This window comes from Schistocerca piceifrons, chromosome 3 (assembly GCF_021461385.2).
Source record: "Schistocerca piceifrons isolate TAMUIC-IGC-003096 chromosome 3, iqSchPice1.1, whole genome shotgun sequence".
Classification (NCBI taxonomy): Eukaryota; Metazoa; Arthropoda; class Insecta; order Orthoptera; family Acrididae; genus Schistocerca; species Schistocerca piceifrons.
This window is the reverse complement of record NC_060140.1, coordinates 507,848,028-507,868,797: the sequence shown is the minus strand read 5'-3', so window position 1 is coordinate 507,868,797 and position 20,770 is coordinate 507,848,028. Positions and strand designations below refer to the sequence as shown.

The window sequence follows — 20,770 nt, the reverse complement described above, 5'->3', positions numbered from 1 at the left end:
CCCTATTGAAACAACGCATCACCTTCCTGTTCAAAGAACGGCAAAGCGGTGGGTCTAACAAAATTCTGCACGTACCGAACGCAGGTTAGCGTCCCATCCAGAATCACCAAAGATGAGTGAGAGTTGTTGCTTATTGCACCCAAGACCAGCTGGTCTGGTTGAGATCAGCGTTTCTTGGACGAATGAATTCTACTAGACAGCGCTCACCAGGTGTACGTCGTACGCGCAACGATCATCACTTGCGTGCAGGCAGAATCTGCTCTCATCGCTGAAGACCATTTCATCTTCCAAGCGATCCTCTGACGGCACCTGTCGAGCCGTGCATACTCACGCTCTGGCGACTAGAAGATGGGCTAGGATATTGTTTGCCCATAGTCTCTCTGCCAATAACCGTTTCGCAACAGTTCGTGTTGACACGTTTGGGCCCACAAGACATCTTATCTGTGCTGTGGTATCTGTACGATCTGCCACTGTTGCCCTTACGACGCAACGATCCTGGCAGGCATCTGTGCTGCATGGACGTCCAGAGCGTCGTCTACTCGTGTGAGAATGTTCACGTGACCACTGATACCAGCATAGTTGCACAACTGACGCAGCACGTGCCACTTGTGTGGCAGGACCATCCTGATACCAGGAAGACCCTAATATGATCCCTTTCAGACTAGCTCAGTTGGCTGTAGGAAGCACGAGTGCGTCTCCGTCGGATGGTTACCTGCTTACATCACACGTATGCACCACAATGAACCTTGCGGCCCTCAGATGACCCCAGGTTTCAGTTGGTAAGAGCGGTGGTAGTGTTAGAATCTGGCGCAGATACCACGAAGCCATGGATCCAAGCTGTCAACGAGGTACTCTACAAGCTGATGGTAGCTCCATAATGGTTTGGGCTGTGTTTACATGGGATGGACTAGGTCTTGGTTATGTTAAGCTACCTAGAGACCATTTTCAGCTATTCGTGAGCCTCAATTTCTCAAACAATGACTTTTTATGAATGACAATGCGCCATGTCACCGGGCCTCAATTGCTCACCACGGGCTAGAAGAATATTCTGGACTATTCAAGCGAATGATCTGGGCAAACGGATCATCCGATATGAATGCCATCGAACATTTCTGGGACATAATAGGGAGATCAGTTCATGCGCAACATCCCGCACTGGCAACGCTTTCTTAATTATGGACAGCTGTGGAGCCAACATCGCTCAATATTTCTGCAGGGCACTTCCAACGAGATGATGATGTCCATGCCACGTGTAATTGCTCGACTACGTTGGGCAGGAGGTGATGCGACACGATATGAGGAGGTACCCTATGACTTTTGCCATCTCAGTGTAAATTACCTGTTGGATAACGTCGGAATTCCCATGAAACTCTCTGCGGATCATGCCGCTGTATACACAGAAGTTGCAACGCTAGACGATTGTGGCGAAATGCAGGAATCCCTACAGTGGATACACCCTTGGTACAGTGGTTAGTTATTTAGATACATAATTAGTTTTAGTTTCATGCTCCTTGCATATTATGCACGATAAATCGTAATGATACGGAAATGTGGAACATCGCAAATTAATTTGTGAATATGGCTACATGATAAACATCCATAAGAATCCTGGTCCAGCAGTTTTATTTTACCAAGACGTTCCGAGGGGTACACAGTTTCTTTGAGTCATTTCAGTCCATCTCGGAAACTCAGACCGTCGCTTATGTTCTTGGTAGTGGGTCTTTCCTTCTTTTTTTCCTGCGTTACCCCACTGACGCTGTTGTACGATTACATGGCGGAAGAACAATCACTGGAAGCAGTCACATCGATAAAATATCTAGGAGAACGCATACGTAGCGATTTAAAATAGTACTACCACATAAAACTAATAGCAGGTAAGCCTCATGTCAGGTGAGATTCATAGAAAGAAGTCCATCCACGAGGTAGGTAGCCTAAAATTCTTCGTTCGACCAGCATCTAAAAATTGCTCATTATTCTGGGATTCGTACCAGATAGGATTGGTAGGTGAAATAGAGAAGATCCATAGAAGAGCAGCGCGTTCCGTTAAAAGTTAGTAAGCGCGAAAGACTCACGACAATGCTCAGCCGACTCCAGTGGCAGACACTATAAGAGAGGCGCTCTGTGAGGAGCGATATAGTCGCAGCAGAAATCCGCAGTGATGCCAGATAGTGATTTTATATTTATTCCAATTAGGAACCATAATATTTTACACCAGATAATTAACTTCGGTCTATGATCACCATCCCCAGTCCTTCAAAACAACGAAACAGATGCATCTTTCCGTACGAAGTACACCAAACTTACAAAGTAAGGCAGTCAAAGATCAGTTTATGCCTAAATAATATTCTCACACTTTAAAGACAAAATAAAAATAGTTATCTTCCGTATCACTGTGTGGTTTGCTGTTAAAATTCCGAGAGCGTACGATCCTAGAAGACTCGACCAATATAATGCTTTCTGCTAAGTATATCTCGTGAAAAGACCATGAATTGAAAATTATAGGAATTCAGGGTCACGCGGATTCTCACCTACAATCGTTCTTCCCGAAAACCATTCACGTCTGCAACAGGAAAGGGCGGAAGAGACGGTGAACACAAAGCAACCTCCTCCACATACCGTAAAGTGAGGTTGTGGTGTGTGTAGATGTAGAGGAAAAGGTTAGAAGTTCTCGCCCTACAGTGAAAAACGGTGCTTTTCAGGCCAAAAATCCCATCATTTTTCTACTGGGTCTCCTTCTATTTTAATGCAGTTTAGCCGCCGCTAGAGTTGTGCAACTATCAAGACGGAACATGTGATGGTGCATCTCGCCAAACCCCCTCCCCTACTTCCTATAGTAAGATTTTTTCAAAACTAAATTGAAAAATACTTAATGATTTTAAAAAAAATGGAAAGATACTTTGCCATCAAGTTACACAGAGGGGCCATAAATACTTTTTTTACTAAATTGTTTCTTTAAAATCACAAGAATAATAGAATAATGTTGCCATTCGCGCAGTAATCCAAGCGCGTATTTCGTGCACTGTTTGGATGCTTCAGCTACAACAGCAGTGGGTTCACGCCATTGATTTAATAGTCCTGTGTTCGCAGCTTATATTGTTATAAAATGGTTGACAGTAAGCTTAAATTGCATTTTCGGGAAGAGAGAAGGTTCACAAGTCAGGCCAAAATAAAAAGCTCCTTTTGTTGCAATTTCAGCCCTAATTTTGTAACCCAGTATCCTTTTAATAAGAAGCAGATGGTACCGAAATGGCAAATTATTTTCTTTCTGAAGCAGTGGTTTATTATGCGAGAAACTAGGGACAACACACGTCAATAGTTTATCAAGAAGTATATTCTTATTATCAAAATAAATATTTCATTTATTCACTCACGTTGTTTGCAAAAACCCCCACCAAATCTCGTTTCTCTGTCTTTGAACTGGTTATAAATGCACATTATCTTTGTACATTAAAATGTAATTATGGTGAAGAAGTTCACTACTTCACTCTCAGTAGGGATAGGAACAGAAATGTAGTACACTCCTGGCTGCGACTTATTTTCATGTTTCTCGGATGAAGAACAGGGAGAACATCGTTTGGTAAGTTTCCATTCCAGTCGTTCACTGTTAAAAATGCTGAGATACAACATTCCTCAAAAGTGCAAGAGAATTGGCGATTTCTTTTTTGTGCGAATTGTTAACGTCACCTCATTTGAAAAAGCGTCAGGTATGAGTAACGGCTACATTTCTCTTGTTGACCGGTTTAAATTTTTTGTTTGTTTGTTTGTTGTCAAAACGCACCATAATTTGCTCGAACTCATCGCGCAATACCTACTGTGACAGAACCTTGAAACAAAGTATCTTACGAAAGTTGGTTTGCTGTAACATGAGAAAATAAATTTCAAATTTATTCTCGTACCAGAAAATTCTCTTTTCAAAAGCTTTCAGTGACTTTTTGTTTTAAAAAGTACTGAATTGAAAAAAATTAAATACTGTAGATTCGGCTGTATCGACGTAGATAAGGAAGTTCCTCATGTTAATCATATGAGAAAGTACCCTAATCGTTGTGTACTATCATTTTCTAAAATCTCATTTCGATGTCACGAGCTGCTTAGTAGATATGAGGTATGTTATGAATATTTCATTCTCGCGCGCGTGCGGTCGGAAGTGATCATACTAAATAAATTCGACTTTCTCGAGATTGGAGACGGGTACCTCCTCCCAAGTCTAAAGAAAAGTTGAGTATCTTAGCTAAATTTCATTAGCTGAAAAATACGAAGTAATATACACCAAACGATAAATCGTAGCGACCCATATTTTTCATTACAAACTTTTCCGAATATTGCGCAGCGCCTTTGTTAACTCCAAATATCACAGTAAGTATGACCATTAGCGAGATGATGGGCACTTCACCATGAAACAGACGTCTAAAGCTAGAAGTACGTAAAAAGCAGATTTTTAAATGAATAGTCTCTGTAAAATTGTGTGAGAAAGACTACGGAGATCACGGAGCACGCGTGACGTTCTACCCATTATGGGATTGCTGCACCTTGACTAGCAGGCTAACCAGCGTTCTCTGCGTACATCCGTAGGTGCATATAGCTGTGCTGGAGCACGGGCCGACTCTTCAGACAAATTGCCGGCTCTCTTCCTGTTCTTACACCAAAGCAGGATAGATAGTGAGTTTCTTCGTACATCACGACAAAACTGGTACAGGTACAAATGTTTCGCACCACACCGTTCAGCTCACATTGTTGAGCATGAGGCTCTGCAGCAGAAGATCCGTATATGTTCCCCCGTTGGCCCAATGACATCGTCTATTAAGATCGTACTGGACTCGGGATCGCCGAAATTGGACTGCGGATAAATGGAAACTAGTCGTCTTGTCAGACCAAGCACGTTTTGTATTACATAAGATCGGTGGTTGTCTGGATACTCCATCATCCAGGAGAACGGCCATTTATAACATGCACCGCCCTCGGACACAAGCTGGTTGGGGCAGTATTATGTTATGGGGGATATACACCTGGGCTTCCACGAGACCTGGGGAATCCAAGCAAGGACTTCTCTAATGCATGCCAGGCAGAGTTAGACTAACATGCTATTAAGCACTCGTCAGTTTATGTCTAACTTGTAGTATGGCTGTTGAATAACATCATTGCTTTCTTGTCTCTGCAGTTTTTGTATGATTGTTTACTATGACTGTACTAATTAAAGATCTTAATTGACGTTACTGGTTGTAAACTACATGTGGAACCCTATAAACGCTATGAGGGAATAGCTGATACGTTCTTAAGCGAGATGCAACACAATACTTAGAGTATAATTGTGTTGTTTCTCCTTTACCACTGGTTTTTGTGAATGAAGGTGGAAAATGATTTCCTTTGGGATATTTTAACAAGACGATACGTACCACCATGCATTATAATTACCATAAAATAATTGTATTAAAGACTTACACACATCAGGGAGTAAGACACTGTTCGAAACATAAAGGAAGTCGTCGCAAGGTGGTAGATAGTTCGAACGAAACTTGTTAGAATACTTGATAACAATCTTACGACAGCATTATTTGCAAATGATTATGTATATGTTAGTTCAGAGGATTAAATACGTTACACTGCACTGATTAACAAAATTATCGGAGAAAATAGCTATAGACGAAACCTAAACAATGACATTTTACGGTGAAACCTTGATCAGTGCAACAAAATAACACAAAATTCTGACGTTTGTGTGTTACGTCGCTCACATTACATGTAAATCACACGATTCCTACAGCAAACTTTTACATGTTTCGTGAGAATCGTATAACGAACACCGGGTCCAAAGATAAGAAAGAAAGCCTTGTTTTGAGTTACATGATGTCACTGCGCTTCCATTAGTGCTGAAGGAGTGTGAAAACTAGACTCCAACATTTTTCTATGTGAAGCGTATACAGGGTGTTACAAAAAGGTACGGCCAAACTTTCAGGAAACATCCCTCACACACACAAAGAAAGAAAATGTCATGTGGACATGTGTCCGGAAACGCTTACTTTACATGTTAGAGCTTATTTTATTACTTCTCTTCAAATCACATTAATCATGGAATGGAAACACACAGCAACAGAACGTACCAGCGTAACTTCAAACACTTTGTTACAGGAAATGTTCAAAATGTCCTCCGTTAGCGAGGATACATGCATCCACCCTCCGTCGCATGGAATCCCTGATGCGCTGATGCAGCCCTGGAGAATGGCGTATTGTACGAGTATCACAGCCGTCCACAATACGAGCACGAAGAGTCTCTACATTTGGTACCGGGGTTGCGTAGGCAAGAGCTTTCAAATGCACCCATAAATGAAAGTCAAGACGGTTGAGGTCAGGAGAGCGTGGAGGCCATGTAATTGGTCCGCCTCTACCAATCCATCGGTCACCGAATCTGTTGTTGAGAAGCGTACGAACACTTCGACTGAAATGTGCAGGAGCTCCATCGTGCATGAACCACATGTTGTGTCGTACTTGTAAAGGTACATGTTCTAGCAGCACAGGTAGAGTATCCCGTATGAAATCATGATAACGTGCTCCATTGAGCGTAGGTGGAAGAACATGGGGCCCAATCAAGACATCACCAACAATGCCTGCCCAAACGTTAACAGAAAATCTGTGTTGGTGACGTGATTGCACAATTGCGTGCGGATTCTCGTCAGCCCACACATGTTGATTGTGAAAATTTACAATTTGATCACGTTGGAATGACGAAACTAAAATGAGCTGTAACATGCAAATTAAGCGTTTCCGGACATCTTTTCTTTATTTGTGTGTGAGGAATGTTTCCTGAAAGTTTGGCCGTACCTTTTTGTAACACCCTGTATACTTCAATAAAGTTCATTCGATACGTATGTTTTTCACTGCTTGACTGCAGAATAAGTGAAAATACAAAAGAAGAGACGGTAGTTCAGAGCACTGCAGCTAAAATAATAAAATATGACAACTGGTTTCTGCATTTGCAGCTCAATTCTGAATCTAGGACAGCCGAGACACTAATACAAACCAATAGATCGATGAAGTTGGAAAACAAGGCAGTACCACTAAAGAGCTGAAACACACCTGATGCAGCAGTAGCAGCACTTTCAGCTGTTGTTGTTGTTGTTGATGATGATGATGATGATGATGATGATGATGATGATGATGATGATGATTTAACAACAGATTACGAAGTCAGCAACTTGGGTGGACGTAATGCGCAATGTTCCATTGCCTATTCTCATCTATCAGTTATTGCTCTCTGTTTACACACATGCCGTAGCGGAGTTAATGCTTCACAAAGCTCTTTGGAGAAATATTATTTTGGAATGTTCTGACGTGCCCGTAACCAGTTCTCCTTGCTGTCATCAACTGTATACAAGCGGTGTTCTTTTAGCACTGCGTTTAATTTTAGAAACAACAAAAAGTTTCAACGTGGATAGCGGCCAGGGGAGTAGGGCTTTGTTTGTCAGGAACTGCTTGAACAATCTGACGGTGGCGAAACGTTCACCATTCTTTTCACAGGAATAGTGGACTTGCACCTATGGCCCAGACACAGACTAACACGAACATACACAAATCTGGGCCACCTTACACTATGTAGTGAAAATGAAATGTTACTTCAGGATGTTTTGCGTAACTACACTCCTGGAAATTGAATTAAGAACACCGTGAATTCATTGTCCCAGGAAGGGGAAACTTTATTGACACATTCCTGGGGTCAGATACATCACATGACCACACTGACAGAACCGCAGGCACATAGACACAGGCAACAGAGCATGCACAATGTCGGCACTAGTACAGTGTATATCCACCTTTCGCAGCAATGCAGGCTGCTATTCTCCCATGGAGACGATCGTAGAGATGCTGGATGTAGTCCTGTGGAGCGGCTTGCCATGCCATGTCCACCTAGCGCCTCAGTTGGACCAGCGTTCGTGCTGGACGTGCAGACCGCGTCAGACGACGCTTCATCCAGTCCCAAACATGCTCAATGGGGGACAGATCCAGAGATCTTGCTGGCCAGGGTAGTTGACTTACACCTTCTAGAGCACGTTGGGTGGCACGGGATACATGCGGACGTGCATTGTCCTGTTGGAACAGCAAGTTCCCTTGCCGGTCTACGAACGGTAGAACGATGGGTTCGATGACGGTTTGGATGTACCGTGCACTATTCAGTGTCCCCTCGACGATCACCAGTGGTGTACGGCCAGTGTAGGAGATCGCTCCCCACACCATGATGCCGGGTGTTGGCCCTGTGTGCCTCGGTCGTATGCAGTCCTGATTGTGGCGCTCACCTGCACGGCGCCAAACACGCATACGACCATCATTGGCACCAAGGCAGAAGCGACTCTCATCGCTGAAGACGACACGTCTCCATTCGTCCCTCCATTCACGCCTGTCGCGACACCACTGGAGGCGGGCTGCACGATGTTGGGGCGTGAGCGGAAGACGGCCTAACGGTGTGCGGGACCGTAGCCCAGCTTCATGGAGACGGTTGCGAATGGTCCTCGCCGATACCCCAGGAGCAACAGTGTCCCTAATTTGCTGGGAAGTGGCGGTGCGGTCCCCTACGGCACTGCGTAGGATCCTACGGTCTTGGCGTGCATCCGTGCGTCGCTGCGGTCCGGTCCCAGGTCAACGGGCACGTGCACCTTCCGCCGAACACTGGCGACAACATCGATGTACTGTGGAGACCTCACGCCCCACGTGTTGAGCAATTCGGCGGTACGTCCACCCGGCCTCCCGCATGCCCACTATACGCCCTCGCTCAAAGTCCGTCAACTGCACATACGGTTCACGTCCACGCTGTCGCGGCATGCTACCAGTGTTAAAGGCTGCGATGGGGCTCCGTATGCCACGGCAAACTGGCTGACACTGACGGCGGCGGTGCACAAATGCTGTGCAGCTAGCGCCATTCGACGGCCAACACCGCGGTTCCTGGTGTGTCCGCTGTGCCGTGCGTGTGATCATTGCTTGTACAGCCCTCTCGCAGTGTCCGGAGCAAGTATGGTGGGCCTGACACACCGGTGTCAATGTGTTCTTTTTTCCATTTCCAGGAGTGTAGATCACACTTCCGTCGTTGGACGTCCTCATCCTCGGCAACAATCACACCTTACAAGGCCCCCGAGACGATACGAAAAAGAAGGGATGCGCCCTCATCTGCTCTACGTGTGTCAAACAGTACTACTAACATCAGATTAGTGTTACAGATATGAGTATCTGTACGATATCCTTACTGCTAAATTTAATTTTAAGTTAATAATGTACCGTAATGTGCCATCTGTAAACATTTCCTACATCAGCAGGACCGCACTGAAGTGGAAATAGTAACAGATTGCTGGGACCTAGCCGTGCGGTGTATACCCGTTCTTTATGCCAACTTCACAGCCAGCAGCGGCTGCGGAGAGAACTTAACCCACAATTCTTCCTCTTTTCTATACTTACTTTTCTCTGTTTGTAATTTAGTTAAATGTTAGGTGGAATGCACATTGGAATTACCTCCTTTCTCAGTAGCTCATGTTACAGAGAGTTGCTTGCGTAGTGAACAGTCCCCTGTGACTGGAAAATGTCACCCCTATTTACAAGAAGGGTAGTGGATAGAATTCTCAAGTATAGACCAATTAGTTTAGCGCTCGCTTCTTCGCTCGCATGTGCGTAGTAATTATAACGAAAATAATTTTATAAACATGCAGTGATGGAAAAAGAATCACAACACCTAGAAGGAGTTGCGCGGCATAAACGACATGTGGTAGGCGTGATTCTACATCTGAAAGATTATGTCTATTCAGATTTCGCGTAAGAGTGGCGTTAGTAGCTCACAATGTGGATGCAAATCAGGTTTGCGTAAAAAAAATGTATATTAAAAAAAAGAAAAGGTTGTGAGGGTTTGTTACTTTTGAGATTGGACGTACTGAGCTGATGTTAGTCAAGAATGCCATTATGGGGACAAATACGCCATTATCAACACTCACTGAGTTTGGACGAGGTCTTGTAATAGGGCCACGAGAAACTAGACAATCGTTCGACGATACTGCAGAACAACTTGGCGGAACATAGCCACTGTACGTGACTGCAGGCTTCGGTGGTCAGTAGAATGTACGGCCACACGGCACTGCCAAGAGGGAAGACAATCGTGTTCGGCGTATTGCTGTGGCCAATCGTACTGCATCTGCAGCAGCGATACGAGCTGCAGTTGGCACCACAGTGACGCAACGAACTGTTACAAATCGGTTACTCCAAGGACAGCGCCGAGCCAGACGTCCTTTAGTGTGCATTTAACTCACCCCAGCCCAACGCCATTTCAGTGATGATATCAAGCGAGAGCGTTTCCTGATGCAAGCTGGTTCTGCCTCGCTACCGGTGATGGCAGTGTGCTGGTTAGGAGGCCACAGTCGAGGGTCAGCAGCCACGCTGTCTGCGTGCAAGACGCGCTCGACCTACATCTGCAGTTACTGCCTGGGATGCGATTTCATACGACAGCAGGAGCACTCTGGTGGTTATCCCAAGCACCCTGATTGCAGATTTGTGTCAGTCTGGTGGTTCGACCAGTTGTGCTGCAATTCATGACAACCTCTACATCATCTACATCATACTCCGCAAGCCACCTAATCGTGTGTGGTGATTACTTTTGGTACCACTATTTGATCCCTATTCCACTCGCAAATAGTGCGTCGGAAGAATTATTGTTGATAAGTTTCTGTATAGGCTCTAATTTCTGAATTTTCTCCTCGTGGTCAATACGCGAGATGTATGTGGGGGGGGGGGGGAGTAATATGTTGTTCGACTCCTTCTCAAAAGTGTTGTCCCGAAATTTCAATTATAAGTCTGTCCGTGGTGCACAACGCCTCTCTTGTAACGTCTGCCATTGGAGTTTGTTTAGCATCTCCACAGCGCTCTCTCGCCAGCTAAACGATCCCGTGACGAAGCGCGCCGCTCTTCGTCGGATCTTCTCTATCTCCTCTATCAGTCCTAGGGATCCCAGATAGAGGAACAATACTCAAGAATCGGGCGAACAAGCACTTTATAAACGACTTCTTTTGTGGATGAGTTACATTTCTTTGATATTCTTTCGATGAATCTGAGTCTGGAGTCTGCTTTTCCCACTATCTGTTTTATACGGTCATTTCACTTAAGGTCGCTCTGGATAGTTGCGCCTAGATATTTTACGGCAGACGCTGTCTCCTGCTGTTTGTCATCAGTAATGTACCTGTACAGTAGGGGATTCCTTTTCCTATGTATGCGCAATATGTTACGTTCAGGGTCAACTGCCAGATCCTGCACGATTCATCAATTCTCTGCAGGTCGTTGTGCAAATTGTTACTCTCCTCTGGCGTTGCTACTTTGGTATAGACTACTGCATCATCTGCCTTAAAGAGCATCCGACGCTTTCTACTATATCATTTATGTGTATTGTAAACAGCAACGGTCCTAGCACACTTCCCCGAGGTACTCCAGATATTACCTTCGCATTTGTCAATTTAGTTCCGTTAAGGGTGACGTGTTGAGTTCTATCTGCAAGGAAGTCTTTAATCCAATCGCAGTTCTGCTCCGTTACTCCGTAAGCTCGTATTTTTTTTTTCATTAAACGGCAATGCGGGACGGTGTCAAATGCCTTACTGAAATCAAGGAACAGGGCATCAACCTTTGCGCCGTTGTCCACTGCGCTGTGGATCTCATGGAGGAACAGAGCGAGCTGAGTTTCGCAAGATCTCTGTCTGTGGAATCCATGTTGATTTTTATAGAGGAGACGTTCATTTTCCGAACACGTCATAATTCTTGAGCATAAAACATGTTCCATAATTCTATAACAGATTGACATCAACGACATAGGTCTATAATCGTGTGGCTCTACGATAAATTACTCCTAGAAGGGAGCAAGTTCTTTCGCATATTCTTTGTAGAATCTCATAGATATGTCATCTGGTCCTGAAGCCTTTCCGCTACTAAGCGATTGTAGCTGCTTTCCAATTCCGCGATCGGTTATCTCAATATCTGCCATTTCCACGTTCGTACGGCGATTAAAAGGACGGACAGTATTACCATCTTCCGCGGTGAAACAACTTCAGAAGACTGAATTCAGAATTTCGGCCTTCTCTGTGTTATCTTTCGATTCGGCGCCGGTGTTGTCGCTGACAGAATGAAGAGATGATTCTGACCTGCTTATTGATTTCTCATACGACCAAAATCTCTTAGGGTTTTTACTCAGGTCGGTTGACAAACTCTTACTTTCGAAATCATTGAACGCTTCTGTCATTGCTCTGCTTACGCTCATTTTCACTTCGTTCAGCTTTTGTTTGTCAGCTAGGTTTTTACTTACCTTGAATCTGAGATGAAGTACTCTTCGTTTACGTAACGCTTTTCTAACAGGGCTATTACACCATGGTGGATCTTTCCCGTCTCTTAAAACCTTACTCGGAACACACTTGTCTAGGTTCAAAAATTTCTCTGAGCACTATGGGACTTAACTGCTAAGGTCATCAGTCCCTAAGCTTACGCACTACTTAACCTAAATTATCCTAAGGACAAACACATACACCCATGCCCGAGGAAGGACTCGAACCTCCACCGAAACCAGCCGCACAGTCCATGTCTGGATTCAACCAGCTTTCTGTTCCCAGTAGTATGTGTGCATTATAACTTTCACTAAGCGATACTAGTTCTGGAACCTTTCTTTGGATGCTCCTGCAGTTTATTAAAATCTTACTAATCTTTTCTATCTTTGAGCTGCGAGAGCCAAGATTCTCTGAGGTCGCTGTGGCTGATTTAACAGGCAAATCGTCTTTGATCCAAAGGGAGGAGTTCTCTAACCTAAAAAAGCCCCTTGTGCACGCCACACGTGCTCCACTACCCTAGTAGCCGCTTCCTGCGTGTAGTGCGTGCCTGACCTATGTAGGGGAACCCTATAATTCTGCACCCGATAGCGGAGGTAGAGAAATTCTCATTCGATACCGTCGCCGAGTCGCCGAGTCGTCTAAGCCCCTGGTTTAGACCTTCCACTTTGCTCCAAACCAGAGGACCGCGATCAACTCTGGGTACGATGCTACAAATAGACAGCTTAGCCTGCACCCCGCGTGCGTTGCTAGTTGCCTTCACCAACTCAGCTAGCCACTGAAAGGAGCCGAGGATGGCCTCAGAACCCAAGCGGCAGGCGTTATTCATGCCGACGTGTGTTGCTCTACATGCATCAGGTTGCACCCATTGCGCTTGATAGCGCCGGCAGGGACTCCTCCACATCACGGATGTGGCCTCCCGGCAAACATACCGAATGCGCACTGGAATTCTTTCCTGCCTTGCCTGCTATCTCCCTTTGGGGCTCCATCACCCGCCTAACATTGGAGCTCCCAGAGAATAGCATTCCAGGGGGTGTTTCCCAACAGGATAAGGCTCGCTCACATAATGCTATTGTAACCCAACATGCTCTACAGACTAATGACATGTTGCATTGGCCAGCTCGATCACCAGATATGTCTCCAATCGAGCACATGCGGGACATCGTCGGATGACAAGACCGTCATCATCCACAAACAGCATTAAGTGCCCCTGTATTGATCGACTAAGCGCTACGTGCATGGAACTCCATCCGACAAACTGACATCCGGCACGTGTAGAGCACAGTGCATGTAAGTTTGCATCCTTGCATTCAACATTCCGTTGGTTACACCGGTCACTAATACACCCCCGTTTTCCATTTACAATGACCTATCTTGTACTTACATTAAGCTGTGATCTTGCAATGTTAATGACGTAAATACAGTACCGAGACAAATATAGTCTCGAAATTTCATTGCTTTACATTAATTATTTTTTGATGTCACGATTTTTTCCTCAGTCATCGTTTATTAGACCTACTGAAAAATTAATATGTTAAAGATCCTTTTCTTTTCTGTGTAATTCTGATAAAGCCGATTAGATTTAGGTCACAAATTGTGCCACCTTCTAAACTTTTCACGCCAGTTAAGATATTTCCTGGATGCACTTCTGACGAAAACAGGATCCTGGTAGGTGGATTCGGAGCTTTTTGTTAATCCTGGCATTCATAGAAACTTTCATCCTCTGACACATATATTTTTATTTTCAACCGAGAAGTCAAATACCAATGTTCTTGGATTTAGCTTCCAAAATGGTTTCAAATGAAATATGGTCGTAAAAATTTTCATTCCCATTCGGGCTGAATTTCCAAAAACACAGAAACACACATTTCTTTATTTCTAACGAAGAAGCAAAACACAGATTTCCATAGATTTAGCTTAAAACTGCGTTGGTAATTAAATATTTCCGTACAAACTTTCATCCCGTATTTCACCTCCTTAGGGGTGTAATTTCGAAAACTCTTTTTAAACTAAGCATACAGTGTAAGATCAACTCCCTCTCCAAATTCGAAGTTCCTGTCCTTACCGGTTTTGGCTGGGCGATGATGATGGTTCAAATGGCTCTAAGCACTATGGGACTTCACATCTGAGGTAATCAGTCCCCTAGACTTAGAACTACTTAAACCTAACTAACCTAAGTACAACACACACATCCATGCCCGAGGCAGGAGTCGAACCTGCGACCGTAGCAAGAGCACGGTTCCGGACTGAAGCGCCTAGAACCGTTCGGCCACAACGGTCGGGCGGCGATGACGAGTCAGCTAATAAATCAGTATATTTCCTTTTATATGTACAGAAGGCGCTGACGTCCTTACGTTGCAGAATCCTAAAGCATAACCTAAGCTCAAATATGACGTTGCTAGAGAAAAATAAGCTTCTTTCAAAGATTCGCGCCGATTCATAAAAACCATTCGTGTAAAGAACAGTTTGTTTCGTTCGTTCAGAACATCTTATAAACAACAGATGCATGTAAACAGATAGTTCCCTCTTCCTGTATTTCCGAAAGGCGTCGACCACTAGTCACGATACCATCACACTTACTATCTTCGGAAGTACTCGGTCCAACCACATTAATGTGGCCTCCACCTATGATCGACGTGCAATAACCACCCACAGACGGCGGATGGCAGCACTAGCAGTGGAGGCTACGGAAACCGTCTCGGGAGGACGTGGGAAACAATGCAGTTGTTGTAATGCGGAAACGACGCGATTTATCTAACGTCCAAAAGGACAAGATCATTGGGTTTTGGGCCATGGGTGGAAGCGCTTCCGAAACGGCTACGTTTGTATACTGTTCGCGTGCCGCCGTGGTTAAACTATACCGTGCATGGCAAAACTATCGGAAGTCGTGCAGAGGGAACTGTGGTGCATCATGGGCCATAGATGACAGGGCTGAAAGACGGCTGTGGAAGATGTGTCTGGACGAATAGATATGAGACGGTTGAGCCTCTTCCCATCCAGGTGAATCAAGGACCTACCAACAGTGTCTCCTCAACGCGGCGGCAAAGGTTTCTGCTTACAGGACTCCACAGCAGGCGCCTGGTTCTTTCACCTATGCTGATTGCTGTTCATCGGCGACAAAGGCCGTAATACACACGCGAATATCGCAACTGGACGTCCACAGTGTGATAATAATAATAATAATGGCGTGTGACGAGGGCCTCCCGTCGAGTAGACCGCTCGCCTGGTGCAAGTCTTTGGATTTGACGCCACTTCGACGACTTGCGCGTCGATGGGGATGAAATGATGATGATGATTAGGACAACACAACACCCTGTCCCTGAGCGGAGAAAATCTCCAACCCAGCCGGGAAACGAACCCGGGCCCTTAGGATTGACAGTTTGTCGTGCTGACTACTCAGCTACCGGAGGCGGACCACAGTGTAATGACGGAGGACCTTTTCAGATGAGCCACGTTATATGCTCCATCAGACAGATGGCCGTTGGCGTATACGGCTTGAACCGTCTGAAAGCCGACATTCTAAAAGAATAGTCGGTTGAGTCCAGACAGGAGGAGGGAGCGTTATGATGCCGGGAATGTTTTGCGCGCAACGGGGGTTCAAATGGCTTTAAGCACTATGGGACTTGACATCTGAGGTCATCAGCCCTCTACACTTAGAACTACTTAACTAATCTAAGGACATCACACACATCCATGCCCGGGGCAGGATTCGAACCCGCGACCGTAGCAACCGCGTGGTTCCGGACTGAAGCGCCTAGAACCGCTCGACCACAGCAGTCCCCTCAACGGTGGATCAACAGAAATTTGCATCTATAGTTCGGAACCACATCGACGCCTATATCCGCGGCACGATGGGAAAGTTTCACACAGCATGGTTTGAAAAGCACGAGGATGAGTTATGCGTACTCCCCTGGCCACCAAACTGCCCATACTGAAACGCAGTCTAGAATCTGTGGGACTGCCTCGCCCATACAGTTCACTCCATGGATCCTCAACGAGAAATCTAGTGCAGCTGGCCGTGGCACTTAGTCGGCATGACTCTACGTCTGTTAGTAGCTTCCAGTATCTCATGGAATCTCTTCGTACAAGGTTTCACAGTGGTCCACGTTGCAAAAGTCGGTTAATGTGACCTGACAGTGTGTGAGACTGTCTAATAGAACCAAGTACGGTTATACTGGACGGCGAATGTTCCACAGGAACGAGGATCGCATCAGGTGTAGCACAAGCAAACGTAATACCACATAATGCTTTTAATACTCATAAACTATATCGTATAGCAATATTAGGGCTGTAAGGGTGTTAGCTGGCGATGCAGCTCTGTACGGGTAATTATCGTCTTTGGACGATCATAAGGAACTCTGTAGGCTCCTCTAGCGGCTTGCTAGGGTACTGCGACATGGAGCTTTCGGTGTGTAGCAGGACTGCAGAGACGTACCTGCAAACAAAGAAAAATTTATTTGCAGAATGAATTTATTCTGCCAGTAAAATATTTTGTAGAAATTCGTTACGTAACTCTGTTTTTCCAAGGCGATAACTAGAACTTCCCTGCTGCAGATTCCACAAAACTGCTTTACTGGTATCAGATATTGACATGCTATATAGAAAGATGTTCCCCATTTATGTGCCGACAGCTTGAAATAAATCGACTGTGTATTGGACTAGTGAAAACTCAAAAATATTGTATACCATTTTCCTTTCTTCTATTACTTCTCTAGGAAATCTGGCTTATTTGACACAGGTAAAACTGTCTTCTTGGTTAATTTTATAGCTTTGGCGCTGCATTCTTGTGAAGAATATAACAACATGCAAAATAAGAAGCATTTGACACAAACTTCGCAAACTCATAATAAGTAATATTGCAACATTTCAGTGTAAATCATCTAATATGACTGAGGCTCTCTTTCACATCCAGTCTTAAAGAAAACCTGTCATCATTATCTACTGTTCATGGTTTTCTAGTTTAATTTAGACTTGTTGACATAACTGAAACAGCATTTCCACTCATGTGAAAAATTTTGGCTTTTCTTTAAATGTATGTTCAAAATGTGTAAGGTAACTAGCTGTAAAGACACAATAGCTAATTCTCTGTGATTGTTCATGTTCTTGGAAATTCTAATCAGAAATAGCAGTAACACTCAGACCTTACAGCTGAGTGAATACATTTACAATGAAGTTAATCAGCCATTATAACTTAATCAGTGATTTGCAATTTAAATTTATATGAAATGTCTGAAATGCAAATTCATAGGATTTACATGGAAGGAAGAGAGAATCATTAACAGTTGACTTAGTCAGAGGTTCTGTTTAATTTTTTAAGAATCTCTTTAATGTTATTCAAATGTTACAACTGAATCACTATTCAAAACTTTTGGTCATTAATTCTTCTGTTTTACTATTATTTTCAGGGAACCATCCAAGTGGCAAAATTGCTGCCCTATGCCAGCCAGATGCAGCAGGAGTGGACATGCAATGGCACACATCCCCAGCTCACATCAAAAGAAATCCCTAGTGTTGTTGCTCTTTAGGAAAAGTCAGGAACACAGTGAAAAATATACATATATACAGCGATGTTCTTTTGTAACTCCACTATCACAAACATATGACATATTTGATATCCAGGAAAGTATGATACAGTCACCAAAAGTTCCTAATAAATTTAGGTGACACGATACAGGACACTATTGTGATAGTGCTGTGGGTGAGCCACTTAAAATGAACTCCAAATAGTTGCAATATTGATATGAGTTAAGACATGAAGTTCTTTATTTCATTGTGAACCACATGATGACATGAAATAAATCCAAATTATTTAGGTGTAAGAGCAATATAATTTGTAATTTTATGATCTGAAATTAATTGTAATTTAATGATCTGAAATTAATTGTAATTTAATTAGTTTTAGTAACTTTACTGTCATTAAATTATAAACTACTTTAATAAGATAATGCATTCATGTTGTTTGAATGTGACTTGCATACACAGATCATACTGAAAAATGAGGATAATAACAAAATCACTGAAAACATAAATACAAATTAAAATTTTAAGATTTGTCGTTTTTGAGGAATTTAAGTTAACATTTTTTCTTACTCTACAGTTAAAAACTAAAACTCAAATGTAACTGGAAATTTGACAATTGTTATGTCTTATTAGATATTCAAATCTATGCCAGAATATGTCTTACTTTGTAGCTCACATCTTGAAAAGGAGTTGATCTATGTTCAAATATATCAAACTGATATATGAAGACTGTTGAGAGTAGGTTAAACAAAGAAACTGTCTTTGAAACGTTTACTGTCAGTGGAAACCTTCAGAAGAATGCCAACATTCACAACAGACAAAATATGTCTTAAAAGTAGAGGTTGTGAGTTATCATTGATTTGCACTGGGATGATTTATTGAAATGCATCCTTCCCTTTATATAAAAAAAACTGAAAACAGAAGGTCTCCATTTTTTAATTTTGCTAGAAGGATTTGAGGAAAGCATGTGTTATTAAAGTTCAACTCTGTAATAAATTATACATTCACTTTCCAGTATGCTTTTCAGAGGTATAACACATCTACATCAAGTAAATTAAATTGGTATCACAGTAGCTTTACATTAATTCTAGATATAAGTTTGTCTAGAAATATACTGAAGGCACTAGTGTCTAGCAGAACAGTTGATTGTAATGTAGATTTTATAATCAATTACTTGTTCAAACTCAATTATTTCAAAGTTATTTATACAGTTTTATTGCAGTTTATTAGTTCTTCCCTTTTCATCTAGAATTTTCTGCTTTATTCTCATACTGGAGACATAAAGTAATGTCACAGTGAAAGTATTCGTACTGAATATGAAATTATAAATCTATAAATAACATCTAAAGTTTTCATATGCCTTCTGTGATTTTAGGTGTACTCATGGACGCAATTTATTTCCAAGAGAATACTTGTGTTACATAAAAAAAAACAATCATTCTACTGATAACCTAAAACGTTTTTTTTTTGTTCACAATTTTGATTTGTACAATTTTATTGTTGGTATTTATATTTAGCATCTGTTAATAGTGTACATTGATTATTGATACTTAAATTATTTTTCAGATTTTTCAGCCTTCACTGTTAAATTTGTGTTTAATTTTTGTTGGTAAAACCATGCTGCAATAAAATGTTTTTGTGGATTATTTCCTTGTAGATGCTACCTAGTTGCCACAATTACATGCCCCTAAGCAAATAATAATTGCAGTTTACCAGAGCTGCAAACTGTAGCTTAATTTTTGATAATATAATACTTGCCAAAGCTCATTGACATCAGTGACATCAGTCCGCTGTTTGAAATTAGAAAGCACACTTACGATGTTAAGAAAACTGTGAGGTTCAGGTTTGAAATGTAATTTTGCCTGCCCATTAAATCAAAAATAAAAATAACACCTCCATGAGCAAGATGGAAAGCCTATGTAGTGCTGGTTGAGATAGGGGGAACACCAAGTAGACTGAGGCAGAATGGAAATTTGGATTGAGGAGGGAGTTATGCTTGTGTAGTCCATGCTGTTGTGGGAAGCCACTGTGCCAGGATGGTATAGTGGTTAGCACACCTATCTATTGAGTAGAAGACCCTTATTTGAATCCTGACCTTCACACAAATTTTCATTTGTTGCTTCAGTCTGCATATATACAAGTGGTTAGTTACCTGACTGCTGTTGTGGTGCTTCCAGGTCTACCTCAGATGTTCCTGTCATGGCAACACTACATAGACCATATAAGACGTAACATAATTAAATAAACCTTAACATTGACACACACACTGGTGAAGTGGTACAGTCCCAAAGGTATTCCAACGAACTAAGGGTAACACAACTTTCATTATAATTTTGTTATGTCAAAAGTCTTCACTGCCATTTGTTGTTACAATCATTACAGCTCTCCTGTAACCTGTGTTGCATGTTTCTGTGTTTCACTTTCCATTTGTTACTCAGCAGTCCCTTCATTATTAGTATGGCAAAAGCTTGATTCCTAGTATTGCAAACATACTAGTGACTTTCTGTCACTGTGACATTGAGGCAGAGTCAGCTATATTTTTAAGGTACTGAATTAAGTGATGTTCACTACATACAGCAAAAGCATATACAAAAATAGTTTGGTTCACCAGCTATGTAGAATGGAGATGCATGTACATCAAAAAAAATTTATTGTGCCTTTTTTCCTTTATTCTGGCTAGCTCAAAATAAATATTTATACTTTTTTTAGGATTACTCCATATACTAGACTGTTTGATTAAGTTGCCAATGTTACGAGAACTTTTCATTGGTGCATTATCCAGTGATTACCAAACCATAACAATCTTAAGAGTGGAATGACTGGGTGTCCTGACTGAGATTTCTTAGTTTCACTAAATCACCTCAGAATACTTGTGGAATCACTTTCTGACTACTTTTTACCTGAGCCTTGTTGGTGGATGATCCGGAAGCTAA

The 20,770-nt window shown here is 42.7% G+C and overlaps 1 protein-coding gene across 1 annotated transcript in view; it reads left to right on the top strand.

The window, feature by feature from the left end:
* Positions 1-19,483, top strand: part of LOC124788786 — a 580,546-nt gene extending 561,063 nt beyond the window's left edge. Inside the window, exon 6 of the mRNA XM_047256068.1 lies at positions 17,723-19,483. Within this exon, the coding sequence (XP_047112024.1) occupies positions 17,723-17,842 (120 nt within the window). The 3' untranslated portion in view covers positions 17,843-19,483. The remainder of the gene's footprint in view (positions 1-17,722) is intronic.
* The last annotated feature ends 1,287 nt before the right edge of the window (positions 19,484-20,770 follow it).